Below are 18,028 nucleotides of genomic sequence, written 5' to 3'. Positions count from 1 at the left end.
CCACATTGTTTTCGTGCTGTTCTGGTCCGTGTAATGGCAGATATAGACACAATTACAGACATAAAAAGCCAATGGCACAAATCTGTTTCTCTAAAGATTATTAAGATAGATGATAGATAGAGGATTAATTTATGCTGGGCAGAGAGTGACAGCGCAGTCTTCTGGCAACAGTGTGCTGTTTAAATATTTCATTGCTTTCTGTTAAATTGCTCAAAGTAATCATTGTTTAAAACACACTTGGCATCACATTCATGATTTTATGGTAAAATGACACTTTTGCGTCAATCCACGAGCATTTAAATGAGCAAAACGCCCCCCCCCCAATGGTTATGTTACGAAACGTCACATTTGACTCACGTCATAATCGTCATCACCAATTCTGAAACCGGCACAGCCCTACCTGAAATTCAGAAAAGTACTACAGGCTTCCTGAAATATATAAAATGTAATAGAGATGCATTTCATTATTATTGCCCTTTCATCATTAAATGTTCTGCAATTCTGTATGTGTACAGTAAGCTCAAGTTAAAAGAGTACAATTCCATAATCCACTTAAAGTGCTCTATTTTCATGTAGGCTACTAATGTTGTACTTAATATTGTCACGAACTGGTACGGGAGTGAGGAAGTGAGGACGCAAGTGCAGAGTTCTGAGGGGTATTGCACAAAAGCAAGATAAGGGATTAAGCTGGGATTTTCCAGTTATCCTGGCTGAATTTAGCCTGACTCGGTTGCATGAAGGGAGGCTAAATTAATCTAGATGAAGTTACTATGGAGATTTACTCTTTGCAGCTAGCCTGCTTCAGAGCAGGCTAACAACCAGGCTAAGATTAATCCTAGTGATTAATTTAATTCAAAGAACTTTATTAATCCCAGGGGGAAGGTGCTTTAAAGGTGCAATTGGTAAGATATTTGCAGTAAAATCTCCAAAAACCACTAGGCCAGTGTTATATATTTTGTCCACCTGATTACTATCAATATCTGTAATGTTTTCAACTACTTGTAAATCGTGAGAAAATTTCCATTCAAAACATTGAATGGTGGCTTGAGTGTCGGTTGAACAGCCACTGCTGTCACTAGACTCGCGCTAGGCGGGCGTGGTTTCACCTCAGCTTCACCCATGTCCCTCCTTTTTACTCATTTTCGGTTTTCCGCGATTAATTCGCGGGGACGCACGGCCAAGATGGCGACGGCAGGCAACGCCTACTTTAAGCTTCAAAAGCGATCTTAACAAACCAATGGGTGACGTCACGGACACTACGTCCATATTTTTTTACGGTCTATGGGAACTACGCGCTTGCTTATGGACTTATGGATATCTCTGTATCGTCGGCCGCTGGTTGTGTCAGCTCCTGTAAGCGTACGGGCCAACCAAACGAACCAAGAAGAGTTTGGAACAAAACGAGGGAGGATCAATTTGGTGTTGCATTATCTGGATAGAGAGAGCTTCACGACAACATTTAACTAGACCGAGATTCTGATCCTGCTTGTGTTTTACGCGATGGGTGAGTTGTTTTGATTCATAACCCTTCAAAAAACGTATGCTATTATATTGATCACAACATTAGTGTAATCAGCGCGTCTTCCCGCGGAGGATATGCACATCAAAAGGTATTGTACAGCAATATAAATGGTCATTTTAAGACACTTTACAATAAGATTTGTACTGTCAATACATTATGTGAAAAATCATGGTAGATTGTAAGTTGAAAACTTAATTCTGAGCTGTGTTTACCATCGAATTTGGACTAATACTGTAATATCAATATGACTAACAATTTCGTTTTGAACATCACATATAAACTTACATAATGAAATAAACGATGTCATCAAACGCAACATTTATAAGACTTGATTACCTTATCCATCAACGTGATTTCTCGTTCTCGTCTGATATGGCAAAAGTTAAAGACTACAAATCCCATAATTCCACGCTGCTTCAGAGCGTCAGTAAACAACATCATTGTTTTTGTTTGATCTGGCGCCATCTTTCGGCGCATTTTACAAATTGTATCTTTAATGTTACAATTATAGAAAAGAAAGAAATTAAAGAAAAAAGAAATAAAAACATAACTGCCCATCAATGTTTTAAAAATTAATAGATAAGAAATAAAAAAAAAAACTATAACTTTTCCCATATAAAAAAAGGTAATTTACTTCAATTTGTAAGTGCTGGGACAATTCACTATTGGAGTTAAACAGCCTAATGACCACAGGTATAAAGGATCTGCTAAAATGCTCAGTAGAACACTTAGCAGTGATCAGTCTCTGACTAAATGTACTTCTCTGTTCGGCCAGCACCCTATGTAGTGGGTGAAAGGGATTGAATATAGTTTTGAGAGTATTCTTTTCTCAGCCACAACAGAACAGAGTCCAGCTCCATACCAAGTACAGAGCCAGCGCCTCTAATGAATTTGTCCAGTTTATTTCTGTCCGCCACCTTCATACTAATTCCCCAACAGACCACTGCATAAAAATTGATGCTAGACACCACAGACTCATAAAACATCCACAGCATGGTATAGCAGACTATACCATTTCAGATGAATCGGCTAGTTTCTCTGAATCCTACTAGATATTCATGTGTTTTAGTCACTTCATGGTCTTGCATAAAAATACTAGATATACTGTAATTTATTTAGTGTTATTATTAAGACTTCTGTCAGGGGTTTGATGAATACATTTATTAATGCAGTTGTAAGTAGGGGTGTCACGATTCTCCAAATCCTCGATTCGATTACATTTTCGATTCTAAGGTCACGATTCGATCCGATTCTCGATTTTTACATATTTTTTATATGGCATATAATTTAGACAAAAATGATGCCATTATTTATTTATTATTATTATTATTATTATTATTATTATTATTATTATACTTTAACATTAACATGCACATTGCACAACTCGCATGGGGGTTTGTGGGCTTAACGCGAGAGCTTTTTTGGAGAGAGGATTCCTTCTTGCACACACATGGACTATGCGCGGTTGGCAGTTACATGGATTGGGCGGATGACGTGACGAAAAATAATATTTTAATTAAATTCGGTCGACTGCTTGTTATTAGCTGTGTCCTTCTAAGCATGCGACCTCTCTGCCTTTCAAAGTGGCAGCCACAGAAGTTCAAGAAGAGAACTGAAATGAGACGGTCTAGCCTTCTGAGGACCCACAATTTGCGTCACCTGCTGCACACGCCCCCAGTAGGGCCCACCGCGCCTGTCAGCAGAAAACAGCGGAGACATTTCTGACTTATTAAAATAAATATGTAATCAGAAAAATATTAATTTATTTTAGAACATATGACACATTGATGTAGATTACTCTATTAAACAGCATATAATCAACCTAGAAATATACGCAACATAAACAGAATAATATTAACACAAAACATAAAACATAACTTATAATACTAAAACAGTGACAAGAAAAAGTTTTCTAATAAATACACACTTTTATTTAATAAAGCTTTTAATTGTTTTAATTGTTAAGGATCCATTCGTTCTATCATTAACAGCGCGGAGAAATGAGGATGCATTTTGACACAGCTCTTATTAACGCCGGCGAAGGAGGTACGTGGCAAACTCAAAAAATGAGAATTAAAAACAAAGAAAATAGAATGTCAGAAAAGGGTTGCCTGGAATAAGTTTTACAAAGTGGTAAATCAGGATGACATCAGTGCAGGCTATGTAATTTCTGCGTTTAATTTAGGCTATTTATTTATTTATTTATTTCCCTGTGCGCCGATCGGAGACGGAGTTCACTGATATTCTAGAGCTTTCTAGTCTCGCGGCTGTCATCAGCAGCGTCTTGCATCGCCCGGTCAGCGGATGGCGGGCGGGTGGGGTTTTGAAAACTGGTCAGAAACATTGGTGCGGATGGCTGGTGGACGGATGATGAGTTTTGTTATGCGGTTGCGGATGAAATAATAGTCCATCCGCGCATCTCTAATGTGGACTAAATGCACATGGACTTATGCGTGTGTCTTGGACTCATAGCATCTGAAATAAATCCAGCATCATAAGCAGCTGCGCTTCTCTCTGTCTCACGTGCAAGCGCTCTTGCATCTGTCCGAAGTCTGAACATAAACTAAAGTAGTAATCCTTATGTATTTGTTCAGTTGTATGCGTTTCATGCAAGCTGAGGCAAACTATCCTTTTGTTTGAAATATAACCCGCTGCATCTTTGCGCCTCCCTCACTATCGCGCACGTGCAGAGAGCTGCGCTCTGTCCAAAGTCAGATCACTGGTAATCCTGTTTATTATTTAAGGAGCATTTCAAGGAGTTGTAGCAATACATCCCTTGTGTTTAAAATATGATCGCTTTCTGCTGGACAGATGTTTTTAAAGGCATCTCTGAGAGTTTTTTTCCTCGCTTGGCAAGCCGACCAGACGTGAAATGGGGGCGTGGCAGCATCGACGATCCCATTTTTTAATTCGAAGTTCGAAGCTGTGACTTAATTTCGATCGATTTCGATTTAAAATCGAAATCGTGACACCCTTAGTTGTAAGAAATGGCTGATGAAGTTGAAATGCGGTTTCAATTAAGTACATATGTAGACTAGCATTAAGATATGAGAAATACCTGATTGAGAGGTACGGATTCTCATGTGATGTAAGAAATGTCAGTCTAGCACTGAAATCACTTCTACTAGATTGCAAGTAACAGGAACAGATTACTCCATAAAGTGTTACATAAGGGCAGTCACGCATTATTTTGTGTAACAGCTTTCCCTATTGTCTTTGGATGCAGTGGATGGCACCCACCCCTATGACAGATATATAAGACTTTTTTAAATGTTAAACTTAGTACAGACAATAAAATATGTCAGCAGACACTACATGTGTAGATTTATTTCTGCAATCAAGCCATCAGCATGCAGAATGTTCTTGATCTTGATTATCTGAAAGTGATGGATGGTCCAAATTATTATGCACATGCTATTTTTGTTTGTTTTTTAAAATAAAGTCAGTAAGTTTACAAATTGTATTTTAATCTCAATAGTTATATGACATTGTGCATGTTATTCTATTTAAATACATAATTTGACGTATTTTAAAATCTCAAAAGATACTTTATTACTTAAATATGCAAATTATGCTTTTCCAAATTATTATGCAAAATGCACTTTATCAAAATTCAGTGTGTTAAAATAATCCAAATGTGCTGCATAGACAGATAATAAAAAAACATTGTAAATCAAATAATGTATTTAAGACAAGTTACATAATAATATATGAGCATGTTTTTGACATGACTTTTACTGTCCCATTTATTAAACTTGTAAGTCTATAGTTTTTGTCTTTTTTTCACTTGAAGATGCTAGTATTGTATCCCAGAGTTTATGTTTGAATATGAATGATAGTGCTGTCCACCTCACAGATCTTTCATATAATGATACTCCATAAAGAGGTCAGCGGATAGTATTCATACTGTACCTTAATTTTTTTTTATTTCATGGCCATATTAAAATAGTCAGTGTTGCTTTTTTTGCAGCATGCTATAGTGTATTATCCTGCATGAAAGTAAATTAATTTCAGAAGACATGATTCATTTTTTTCCCATGCCCATCTTTAGGGTACTCTACATATCTTCCAGATGTCCTTTTGGCCCCCTCAAGGGACCTACCATCTTACTTCCCAATATTCCAGTCCAAACCAGCCTTGTTTGAACATGGTGGCTATTCACCAACAATCCAGAATATACTATTCAGTGTTTTATAGCATGTCAATGAATACAACTGTTTGAAAACTTTATGAAGCTCACAGTAAATGTAGTATTTTTGGAAGCTTTAGTTTGGGGGTGGGGTTGAAATCCACTTGTATGCACTGAGGGATCCCATATTGAGGGCTTCTTGGTATTACAGAGACACCAGCATGTTTGCTTTTTAGCAGTGGCATTTTTATTGTTGCCTTTTCCTAATATTTTCCTTAAATTCTTCATATGGTCAAATCCTGTACATAAATCTTATAATAATTCAATGATTTCTGTTTAGTTCCACCAAATATAAATTGTTATAGAAAATAAATAGCTTTTTTAAGAAAATGCACACTTTTTTGCATCAAATACTGTAGATACACATAGTAGTAGTTAAGTGTTTGCAGTTTCATGATGAATTTTTATGAGTTTTATCAATTTTTGCATCAGTGATTCTGTGATCAATCCTGTGGTCTGTTTAAGAATTCCGTGAACGTGCACTTATCCTAGCTAGCTACAACAGGCTTGACATAGCTGCACGTTCTCATCCTGGCTTAGCAATCGTGCAACAGGCTTAGCCAGGATGGGCTGATTAAACTAGGTCAAGCTGGGCCTTTTCTGTTATCCTGGCTTTCTTAATTCTACTTTTGTGCAATACCCCCCAGGTTGAATAACTAACATTTAATAAATAAACAAAACAAGAAACAAAACACGAGGAGTAAAAACAACAGGCAAGTAAGTAACACAGGAACATCAAACGTGGAACAAGAACAGACATGAGAGTAACGACAATGATCCAGCAGTGAGCAAACAGAAGACAGAGGTATATATACACACAGACTAAATGACAAACAGGTGTGATGAAGCAGGTAATTAATCAATGAATGTCCAGGTGATAACAATCGAAACAGAGACAAGACATGACACGGATTAACCGTGACAAATATAGCCTACATTTTTTTGTTCTTTAGTACATTAATGAAATATGATAAAATGTAATTTAAAAATGTATTTAGGTACCACTTGAAATAAATTTGAACCCATCTTTGTATGAAAGATGAGTACACGTTAACTTCAAGTGGTATACATTTTTGTAATACGAGATATGTTAAATCCATTTCAATTCAAATTAATGTAATCTCAAAATAACACTGATAATGACACTTAGATGTTTTTAAGATTATCTTAAGTACTAAAGTAGAAACTTTGTATTATGTACAAAACTATTTTGTGAAAATAAGGCACTTTAAAGGGATAACAATACTGTCATAATTTTCTCACTCTCACATTTTTAAAAAAACCTGTATACATTTTTTTTGTTCTAAAAAACACAAAGGAAGATATTTTGAGGAATGTTTGTAATCAAACCTTTAATGAGCCCCATTCACTTCCATAGTAGGATAAAGTATAATATGAAATTCAATGGGGCCCATTAACGGTTTGTTTACTAAACATTAGGTAAAATTAAACAGTTAGCATAAACTTGAGAATTGGGTGGGGCCGAGGGGTCACTGTTGCAAATACCCCTCTCCTGACATCTCACTCCAAACTTTTGGTAAAACTTTAGAGCCCTGATATACATGTCCGAAAACAAAACAGATAATATGTAAAAAATATAATTAAGTTGTGTTAAATACAATAGGCTATAACTCAATTAACCTACTTAAGTCTGTGTCATTAATGTTAATCAAACAACCCAAGACAAAGAGAAAATCACTTCTGTAGCTCTAAAAAATAATCATATTTAATTTATACAAAGACTTTACCTAATGTGCAACTTTCTTTTTTTTATAAATGTTGTTTAAAAAAAGTTGTTGTTTCCCTGCGATGTGTCTTGAGTGTGGCTCAGGGGAGCTGTGCCGTGATATGCTCAGTTTTGCCAACTATTTTCAATGGAAAGTAGCTAAAGCTTGATTGGAAAGTGGCTAAATGTCTCTAGATTACGTCATTGCCTCATTAGCATACCAGTGATGTCATCATGTCGTATTTGCATACTTACTACATTGGCTGTTTCACGTTACTCTTTCTCTCTGAACTTTCACAAATTTAATTTTAATACACATAAATGCCTAAAAGTGTTTTCTGGTTCGTTTATCTGCTTCTGTTCTTATTTAAATATAAACATACACACGTTTCGTTTTATGTCCAAACAGTCCAGATTCAAAACATATGAGGATACGCTGATAAATTATGGAAAATGTTGTTTTCTAGGTACATAGCTCATTTACGTGTTGATCAGTTCTATAACAGTTTGTCTGTTCTGACTGTGCTGCTGCTGCTCAGCTCACTCAAATACATTTATTTTTTTGGTACCGTGATTTTTTTGTTCAAAGATCATTTTACATTTACATGCTGCCATAAATGTAAGTCATTGCGGGATCAGCCAGCTCCGGCTTCCCGCATGCACGATTATGCCGTCTGAACGCAGAGAGATTAACCACATCTCCTGCCCTGACTGTATGCAGCTGGGAGAGAACTGGTCTGCTGCGCGAGGACTACCCCGCCTGTGAGTGCTTTGGGATGGAGCCTGCGGAAGCGGCGGCAGCTGCTCGTTGAGAAGAGTAAACGACACGCGCTTTCACGTCAAAATCTCCAAAAGTCTCCAACAATGCCAGAAAAAGTCGCTAGATTTGTCGCTATAGTCGCTTTTTAAAAAAATAAGTCGCCAAGGGGGTCTGAAAAGTCGCTAAATCTAGCGACAAAGTCGCCAAGTTGGCAACACTGGATATGCTTCAACACACAATTCTGTGTCGTGTCGCGCTGAATCATTTTTTTTATGATTAAGTCTTACATTTTTGTTTTTCGCTGCAAAGTATTTCGCAAAATGTGTGTCAGGTGCATTCTTGAGTGTCTGGAAAGCCTATATTGCCTAAGCAGAACATTGTCCAAAAGAGTGAGAATATCTCTTCGATCTCTAAGAGGCCTTTCTGGATCTCTCTTGGTTGACAACCAAAGTATTTCCATCTGGAACACAAACATCCAATAAGCCAAGTGTGCTGGTTTAAATTAGTAAAATCTTGGAGTGGTACAGTATTTATGATAACACTTTAAAAGGTGCCATTACAAAAAATATTTTTATTACACTTGGTTAATGTTATATAATTGTTCATTTTTTGTTTAAGTTATTGAAACCTTTTAGAAGTGTTACTGTATTTATTATTTATTATATGTTATCTGTTATATTTTATAATATCCCTGCTGAAAAAAACAGCATCAAACCAGCATGGACCAGCATAGGAATTATGCTGGTCTATGCTGGTGGTCACCAGCATACCAGCACGAAAACACAACATATGCTGGTATGACCAGCATGGGATGCTGGTGCTAATGCTGGTTTAGCTGGTGCTAATGCTGGTTTTGTGCTGGTTTAGCGGGTGCTAATGCTGGTGCTGATGCTGGTTTGATGCTGTTTTAGCTGGTGTTCACTAGCAAACCAGCACCAAAACGTTTGAAACATCCCAAAAATTAATTAAATCTTACCCTGTGGGTATCTACGTCAAGATCTGTTATCTTAACCTTAAGAAGGTATTTATGATGATTTTTTAAAAACGTTTCTTTCAAGAATTTGTATTCTTCTTAAGTTTTGTCTTAGGAAAGATCTTGAGTAAAAAACTAAGAACATTCTTAAGAAGAACTTTTGAGAATACAACATATTCTTAACTTTTTTCTTAAGTTTGAATTTAAGAAAAAAAATGGCATTTAAGAAAAAAATTCTTCGTAAGAATGTTTCGTGAATCCGGCCCCAGGGCGTCATTTGAACAACACATTGACACCAACTGGACATGCCTAGGAATTACATTCTCAAGTTAAGTTGTATGGGCAATCTGCCAAATGGCGTTCAGACTTGGAAAAATACTTTGCCTAACTGACAGGTTGATCAGATGTGCAACTGGGCATCAAGTGCGTCCCATGTGTGATTTTAAAAATGTGGTATCAAAACCATGTGAATCCCTAGATTTTGAATTTTTTAACGAGGTTATAATTTTTATAACCTCTAATTCAGATATTTCTTTTAGTTTAAAAATAGGTTTAGTTTTCAATCAATAGGGATAGATGGTATAGTTTCAGTTGGGATACTTTGAACAAACTCCCTAACTGAGTTTATAAAAAAATCATTAAATATACTTGCTATCATATCAGTATCTTGGGTCAAGATTCCATTCACTTTGAGTTCAGGTAAAGTTATCTAGGCCTGGCAAACTCAACTCCTTTAAAGGATCCAGGTTATTGTGAGTCACTCACTAAAGTGATCGGGTTGTGTGAGTCACTTAAATCACTTGAGTCAGTATTGCTAAATTGCCAAGGAAACTCAGTACAGACCCACTTGTAACCGGCTGATCCACGCGACTCGAGATTCTCAGAGCCGGAAACATTGCAGACTTGCAGACCATGGGACTCGCTCTACAGATCCGGTTAGGCTGATTCGCGTGGATCAGCCAGAGTGGATCTATAGAGAGACTGAAGTCTCCTCAAAAGCAAATCCACAACAAAAGCCTTTCACTTCTGAGATAACATGCTTATAGGTTTTAGGTTTGGTGTGTATGGTCAACCATTTAAAAAAAATAAGCCTAATAAAAGCACAATAATATAGAAAAAAAATGTGTCCTGCTTATGTAGTCCCCAGAGCCGGAGAGACAGTTTGCACGGATCAGCCGGTTACGGATCAGCCGGTTACGAGTCGAGAGATTCTCGAGTCAGAGCAGATTCGCAGGTCTCTCGAGTTTGCAATGTTTCCGGCTCTGAGTGAGAATCTCGGGTCAGTTCGCGGCTCGCGCAGATCTGCAGGTCTCTCGAGTTTGCAATGTTTCCAGCTCTGAGTGAGAATCTCGGGTCAATTCGCGGCTCGCGCGGACCCGCAGGTCTCTCAAGTTTGCAATGTTTCCGGCTCTGAGTGAGAATCTCAGATCAGTTCTCACGCAGATCAGCCAGTTACGAGTGGATCTGTAGTGCAAGCGAAGTCTCATCAATAATGTTGAAAGAGGTTTAGGTGTGTGGTGCCGCTGTTTATGGTTTTTCATTGAATTGTAGTAGGACTCAACTGATCCAGGTAAATGACACTACAGACTCGCGACTCATGAGTTAATTTAAAGATCCGGGTTAAAGATCCGAGTGAGTCACGACTCAAACAGGTCTAAGGTTATCCAAAACTAACAACAACAAAGTTACCCAAGCCACAGAATATACCAGATTATATATGAGCTCTCGCTCTCATTATGTCCACGCAACACAAGCTCAAACGCGCCACAAAATTTCATGTTGTGCACGTCTATCACGCATTCAGACTTTAAAACGGCAAACAGGGAAAAAAATAAAACTCAAGACTTACATGATATCCATCTAGCCAGCTCCGTTTGCATGAGAAGTGGTGGAGCACACAGACTGCCATCATTTGACTCCGTTGGTCGATCTGGGCCCGTATGTATAAAGACGCTGAAAGTAAAATTTTAAGAATGATGTCATTTTACTGTTATTCCTAGACTTAAGAATACATTTGATTTATAAAGCCTCCTAAGTGTTAAGACTAGGTCTCAGCTCCTAAATTATTTAAGAGAGCTGGAGAGGTCTCTTAACCTAGTTAAGAGTAAAAAGATGGCAGCAGAGAGGAGGAGGAGGCAGCACACTTTTCAACAACGAAAGAATGTGTTGGAATTATATGATGACAGGGAGTTGATAAAACGATACAGGCTTGATCGGCAAGGTATTCTTTTTATTACTGATCTTGTCAGAAATGTAATAACTTCTCCCACTCTACGAAACAATGCTTTAACTGCAGAAATGAAAGTAATAATGACCCTGCATTTCTTGGCAACTGGAAGAATGCAGCAATGCACTAGTGATGACTTGGGGCCATAACAGTCCACAGTTAGCAGGGTCTTAAATAGCACTGTTGCAGCACTAACCACACCAGACATAATAAGGCAGTTCATTTACTTTTTAACTGACCTACAAACTATCAGGCAAAAGCAAGCAGATTTTAGGAGGATTGCTGGCTTCCCTGGAGTTGTTGGAGTCATCGATGGCACCCATGTGCACATCATTGCTCCAACTGTAAATAAGGAGACATACATTAATTGAAAAGGATTCCACAGCATCAATGTTCAAGTGGTATTTGATGCCAATTACAAGCTTCTCGATCTTGTGCTAAAGTAGCCAGGGTCAACACATGATGCTCAAATTCTTTCCCAGAGTGGCCTAACTGGGTTATTTGAACAAAACCTATCTTCGTCCAGTCATCTGCTGGGTGACTTGGGTTACCCTTTAAAATACTGGCTTCTCAGTCCTTACAGAAGACCACAAGGAGAACAGCAACTCAATTATAACAGGTGCTTTACTGGACTAAATTGTAGACAAGATAATTTTGTTCAATCTATGCATTCTTGATTTATCTGAGCAATGTTTATTTATTGTTTTTGTGCCATAAAGAGCACACAAAGTAACAAGGGCTGCGGTGGAGAGAGGAATTGGACAGCTGAAAAGGAGATTTCATGCTAGTCGTATTATTATGGCTAGTGGCATTTTGCACAATATTTGCAAAGCTCGTAACCTTCCACTGTCTGATGATGATGATGATGATGACGACGACTATGATGAAAATGATGATGCTGACAGTGATCATTATTATAATGAGAATGATGACAATACCAATGACAACACATCACAAAGCATTTTAGGGAGAGCATCATTAAGGGACTGCTTTGCAGACTTACATTTTGGGTAAGCAAATCTAGACAATGCACAAATTTGTCACACTATTTTATTTACATAAAGCATATGTACAATTATTAAGTATTCTTTAATCTTTTCAGTTTAAGTGTGTAATATTCATTTTGAATTTCCAGCAATTTAATTTCTAACTTCAGCTTTTTTTCTTTTAAGACACTCAATGTCATCTTCAGGGGCTGCGCCCTGTGCAAACCCTGTGTCTTGTAAGGCAGAAGGCTCATCTGAAGAACACAGGGAGATTAGTGATGGGAAGTCCGATTCTTTTTTGCGAATCAGTTCTTTCGGACAGTTCGTTTCAAAGAACTGGTTCAAAAAACCGATTCACCAGTTCTTTTACGTCCTTACGTAACGACGTCATGCATATCCAAATATCATCTTGGCGGATGAACATACACAAACTATAAACACATTTAAATAAAAGTAATGTCTATTGCATGAGGTCATGCAACGTGTTCCCAGAACACTAAATCCTATTCTACTGTATTCTATTCCCGCGGTCCAACCGCAACGTGTTCCCAGAACACTAAATCTTATTCTACTGTATTCTATTCCCGCGGTCCAACCGCAACGTGTTCCCAGAACACTAAATCTTATTCTACTGTATTCTATTCCCGCGGTCCAACCGCAACGTGTTCCCGGAACACGTATCAAATTTGTCCTACGCTAACAACGTGGTACGTGTCCACGTTCGGGTCCCGGACCCTAATTTTGGAATAACCCACAGAACACTCGTCAGTGCCGGGTTTCCAATTCTGCGTTCCAAACGCCTCCTGGTCCCGGACCAGTTATAATAATATTTCCTTTCTTTTGTTTTACTATTTTTATTTTATTTTATTTTATTTTAATCGTATTCTTGTTATTTCCCTTTTTATTTTATTGACACATTTAATAGTTCATTTGAGATATACAATTTAGATAAAAATGACAATAATCATTGTATCATTAATTATTCTTCACGACATTTAAATAAAGCAGAATTTTGATATAACAGGTATCTGCTTACCTTTCCTATTTTGCGCAAGTGGAATGTCGAGAAGAAAAATCAATGATGTCTGATTCTCCTCATCACGTCGACGGGGTCACCAATTGTTGGACTTTTATTTCTAGTCCGGCATGTTCTTTTGAATGAGGAGATCAGACACGTAATTCAAATCAAATTATTTTTAATAAGTATCTCAAATGAAGTATTACAGAGCTCTGGGTCAAAACTGTCCCTATCTTTACACAACACCAATGCAGAATCAGGTCCCCCGAGGAGCGGTTGATCTGATCTGCCTTTCCCTCTGACCCCAAAAATATATATGTGTGCCGTTGGGTGGGGGCTCATTCAATGGAAAGTTTTACTTCTTTCTTAAAAGTTCACCATGCTATAAACATCTATGACCGTTATTTCACCCTGTCGCCTTGACATCCTGTTTCTCGTTTCCCCAGGTATCTCTGCAAAGCAAAAGTTAAAAAAACACACATACATACATACCACACACGACTGCATGCCTCCAAAATCTGCAGACATGACCTTTTAGAGTCAAATGCAATGGATTCATATATAAGCTTTGATCATGCACAACAAATAAGACCAATCATAAACATAACTAATTTCAAAACTATGTGATAAACTGCTAAATATTAATACTCATAACTGCTTTATAATATTAGAAGCAATGCAATTATTAATAATGAAAGGATATACTGATGTGGGAAATGTTCTCATTTTCCTTCATCATATAGCTTATCTGTTTAAATTAAATCATCAACATCTTAGAAATGTTGTTTACGTTTTGCATTAAATCACCCAATACAGGCACTGATGTGCAAAACGTTAATGTTTTAAGTTGTCAGTAAACAAACTTACTCAGTTCATCTGTGCTCATATCAGCAGCGCAGCACTAGCCTTTACACTATGTCGAACGCATTTGATTCGGTCGGTGTCCAAAAAGTGTGTGTATTAATGTCAGACAGCATGCGTTGCGTCCTGCTCGGTAGGTCGCGCATGCTCAGTATCAACAATTCGTTGGTATCAGTATGTCGGACGTGTCCAAAAGTATTAACGGTTTGTGATTGTACTAAACTTTAGCAAGTTGCAACCAGTATGTGAATCGGATCTCAAGAACCGCTGTCTGCTGTACCACTTTGCGTACTGGGCAGTAGGTGGCACATGCTCAGTATCGGATGTTACTGAAGGAAACAAGTTCTTTGCTAGGAAGTTTGTTTGACAGTTTTACAAATCAATGTATTTTGTACTTTTAAATTACCATGGGCACACAACTGGAAACTGTATTTAATTTGGTAATTCTTTAAAATTAAAATAATAAAGATTGAATACATTTGTACAAATATTTCTAAATCTTAGACTGTTTAGTCCTTGTTCAATTATTTGTGTTCATGTGGCATATTCAGGTTTTACTTTTTTATGCTATTTTTTTATTATGCTATTTATGTGTATTCGGAAAAGCAAAATAAACTTTTTTGTATTCAATGTTTTGGTTTTACCTTACAATAGAGATGTCAAAAAGAGGTTGGCCTGTAGGTGGCGGTGCCCTCAGTTCTGTACATTGTACAACTAAGTGAGGGAATGGGAAGTTCATGCCTTTTGAGGTTACAGCCAACAGGATAGAGACTTGCAGGTGATTTAATAACCAGAAGATAGTAAATTGATTTATATTTCTCTTCACATTTATCTTTGCAAGTATTTAATTTAAGTATTTCCTCCAATAAGTTAAACCCTAAAGTCATAACAACCAAGGCTGATAGAATAGGTAGCAGCAACCAATTAAAGATGACCTCCAGAAAAAGAAGTAGTATGTGGCTTCATTTTGAGGAGGCTGGACCTAATAAGGCAAAATGCAAGTTTTGCAACAATATTTTGTCAGGAAAAGGAGGAACAACATCAAATTATAGACGCCATCTCCAAGTAAAGCATCCAACTGCATTGCTTATGCAAGTAAGACAAGAGGATCCCATGGAATCTACACCAGCCTCAGGTAGTAGTGCTTCTGTGACCGCAGTCTCCTCTAATACTGGCTCTACGGCATCCACATCTGGAACTGGCACCAGTGTCCCACTAACAAGACAAAGTCAAATTACAAGCTTTGTGAGAACACCAATTGGCCCTATCAGACAAAACAAATTGGATGAGGAACTAGTTAAAATGATTACATCAGATTTACAACCTTTTTCAATTGTTACCGACACAGGATTTAGAAGATTTGTGAAGGCACTTGATCCATCATATGTTTTACCCAACAGAAAGACCATTTCAAATACTCTGGTGCCACAGCTTTACAACAAAATTAAAGAAGAGCTGATGGTAAAAGTCAGCAATGCCGCTGCTGTGTGTCTGACCACTGATTGCTGGACATCACGAACAACTACCAGTTTTATGGCAGTCACTTGTCATTTTATTGATGAAGATTTTACACTTTCATCATCTCTTCTGGACTGCTTCTCATTTACAGACAGACACACTGCTGAAAACCTAGCAGTTGAACTTAAAAAGGTTTGTGAAGAGTGGAAAATCACAAACAAAGTTGTTGCTTGTGTTTCTGACAATGCCAGCAACATAAAAGCAGCTATTCGGAAAGCCGAATGGAGGCACTTGCCATGCTTTGCCCATACTTTAAACCTTATTGTAAGGGAAAGCTTGAAACACATTCAAGAGACAGTGACAAAAGTGAAGAATGTTGTTGAATATGTCAACAGAAGCACAGTTGCAACAGAAAGATTAAAAGCAACACAAAAACAAATGGGCCTCGAAGAGCTTAGGCTCAAGCAGGATGTAATAACAAGATGGAACTCTACTTATTACATGCTGAAAAGATTTTGGCTGCAGAAAGAAGCAATCATTGCTACACTTGCCCTGGTTAACCCCAACCTTCCAACACTCACACTTGATGAATGGGACATAATTAAAGATGTATGTGAAATTCTTCAGCCATTTGAAGAAGTCACTGTTGAAATGTCTGCTGAAAGGTATGTGTAATTTAAGTGTATGATTTTGTACAATTTAAACCAACATGAACTTATCTTATTATAAAAATATGGTAACTTATATTTGATCTGACTTAGTTCTTTTGTCTTTTTATTAAAACAGATATGTGACTGCATCCAAGGTCATTTTGATGTCAAGGGGACTGCAAAAAGTTGTCCAGCGATTGAGGGGTGCTGTGACTAACCATGGCCCAGTTATGGCAATGATAGACTCATTGGCTGAAGACATGCAAAGGCGCTTTCACCAAATTGAGCATTTTCGTCTTTATTCTGAGGCAACACTGCTTGACCCCAGATTTAAACAAAAGGCATTTCATGATGCAGCAGTTGCAGACGAAGCAGCCAAAAGTATAACTGCTGCTGCGGCAAGGGCTTGGTCCAGCACCGAAGAGCAAACTCAAGCAGAGCGCACAGCTCCTTCTTCATCTGAACAAGTGTCTTCAATCTGGAAGGATTTTGATGAGAGAGTGTCTGATGCAGTCTGCATCAGCAACCCAACATCCACTGCAATGGCAGCAATGAGGGGTTATCTTGCAGAGACCTTAATTCCCAGAACAGAAGACCCACTGGCGTGGTGGAAATCTAGGCAGACCATATATGAAGGGTTAACTGCTGTTATGAAAAGGAGGCTTTGTATTGTAGCTACATCTGTGCCTTCAGAAAGAGTGTTTTCAAAAACAGGCCAGATTATTTCAGAAAGACGAAACAGACTGAGTCCTAACAAGGTTAGGCAGATTGTTTTTCTTAATGCAAACCTAGCCTTGTAAGACAACATACCAACAAGAGACCAAATAACAAAGCTGCTTATTATTTAGTTTTTTCACTGCACTGGTTCAAGATGTTTAAATCTTTATTTGCATGTTAAGAATGCAAAGTAACATTTGTTATTTACCAACAAGTTTTGACTACATAGTTAATTACCGTTTATAAGTGGACTTTTACAACAATCTTTTTTTGTTACAGATGTAATGGAGTATAGCTTGAAACACTTAAATACAGTTTTATTAAAATATTTCCATTTAATTACATTTGTTATTTACCAACAAGTTTTGACTACATAGTTAATTACCGTTTATAAGTGGACTTTTACAACAATCTTTTTTTTGTTACAGATGTAATGGAGTATAGCTTGAAACACTTAAATACAGTTTTATTAAAACATTTCCATTTAATTACATTTGTTATTTACCAACAAGTTTTGACTACATAGTTAATTACAGTTTATAAGTGGACTTTTTCAATCTTTTTTTTGTTACAAATGTAATGGAGTATAGCTTGAAATACTTAAATTCAGTTTTATTAAAACATTTCCATTTAATATAAATTCTACTTGTGAAAGTGTCATGATTTACTCTAATAATAGTAGCCTACATTTATTTATTTATTTTCTATTAAGCAATCAGCTTTTAAGGAAAAACAATGAATCACAGTTTTGTGCAGCATCCATGATTATGATCATACAAACATAAATAAATACAAAGGACACAGACATTTATCTCATTACATAAAAAATTTAATACTTTAAAAATGCTTATTTTGCTTGTTTCATAAACTGTAATATAGCCGACTCAAAGATCTTTATACCGTGATCAGAAAGTAAGTCATAAACATATTTCCACTTTCTG

General features: G+C 37.2%; 1 protein-coding gene across 1 annotated transcript; it reads left to right on the top strand.

Annotated features, from left to right (window-relative positions):
• Window positions 1-12,195: 12,195 nt before the first annotated feature.
• Window positions 12,196-17,372, top strand: LOC141368882 (E3 SUMO-protein ligase ZBED1-like). The gene is made up of 4 exons (XM_073873667.1): window positions 12,196-12,301; window positions 15,611-16,385; window positions 16,507-17,128; window positions 17,367-17,372. Exons 1-4 carry the CDS (start codon window positions 12,196-12,198, stop codon window positions 17,370-17,372), a joined length of 1,509 nt encoding a protein of 502 aa, XP_073729768.1.
• The last annotated feature ends 656 nt before the right edge of the window (window positions 17,373-18,028 follow it).

Source organism: Misgurnus anguillicaudatus, chromosome 12 (assembly GCF_027580225.2).
Source record: "Misgurnus anguillicaudatus chromosome 12, ASM2758022v2, whole genome shotgun sequence".
NCBI classification, from domain to species: domain Eukaryota; kingdom Metazoa; phylum Chordata; class Actinopteri; order Cypriniformes; family Cobitidae; genus Misgurnus; species Misgurnus anguillicaudatus.
The sequence above is the reverse complement of the archived record's forward strand: the minus strand, read 5'-3'. Positions and strand labels throughout refer to the sequence as shown.

Bases quoted from the DNA above. Each gene is read 5' to 3' on its own strand.
- LOC141368882 (XM_073873667.1), top strand. From the start codon at position 12,196: ATGGCTAGTGGCATTTTGCACAATATTTGCAAAGCTCGTAACCTTCCA. The intron at 12,302-15,610 runs GTGATCATTATT...TTACCGACACAG, and splicing joins TGAAAATGATGATGCTGACA to GATTTAGAAGATTTGTGAAG. The intron at 16,386-16,506 runs GTATGTGTAATT...TTATTAAAACAG, and splicing joins GTTGAAATGTCTGCTGAAAG to ATATGTGACTGCATCCAAGG.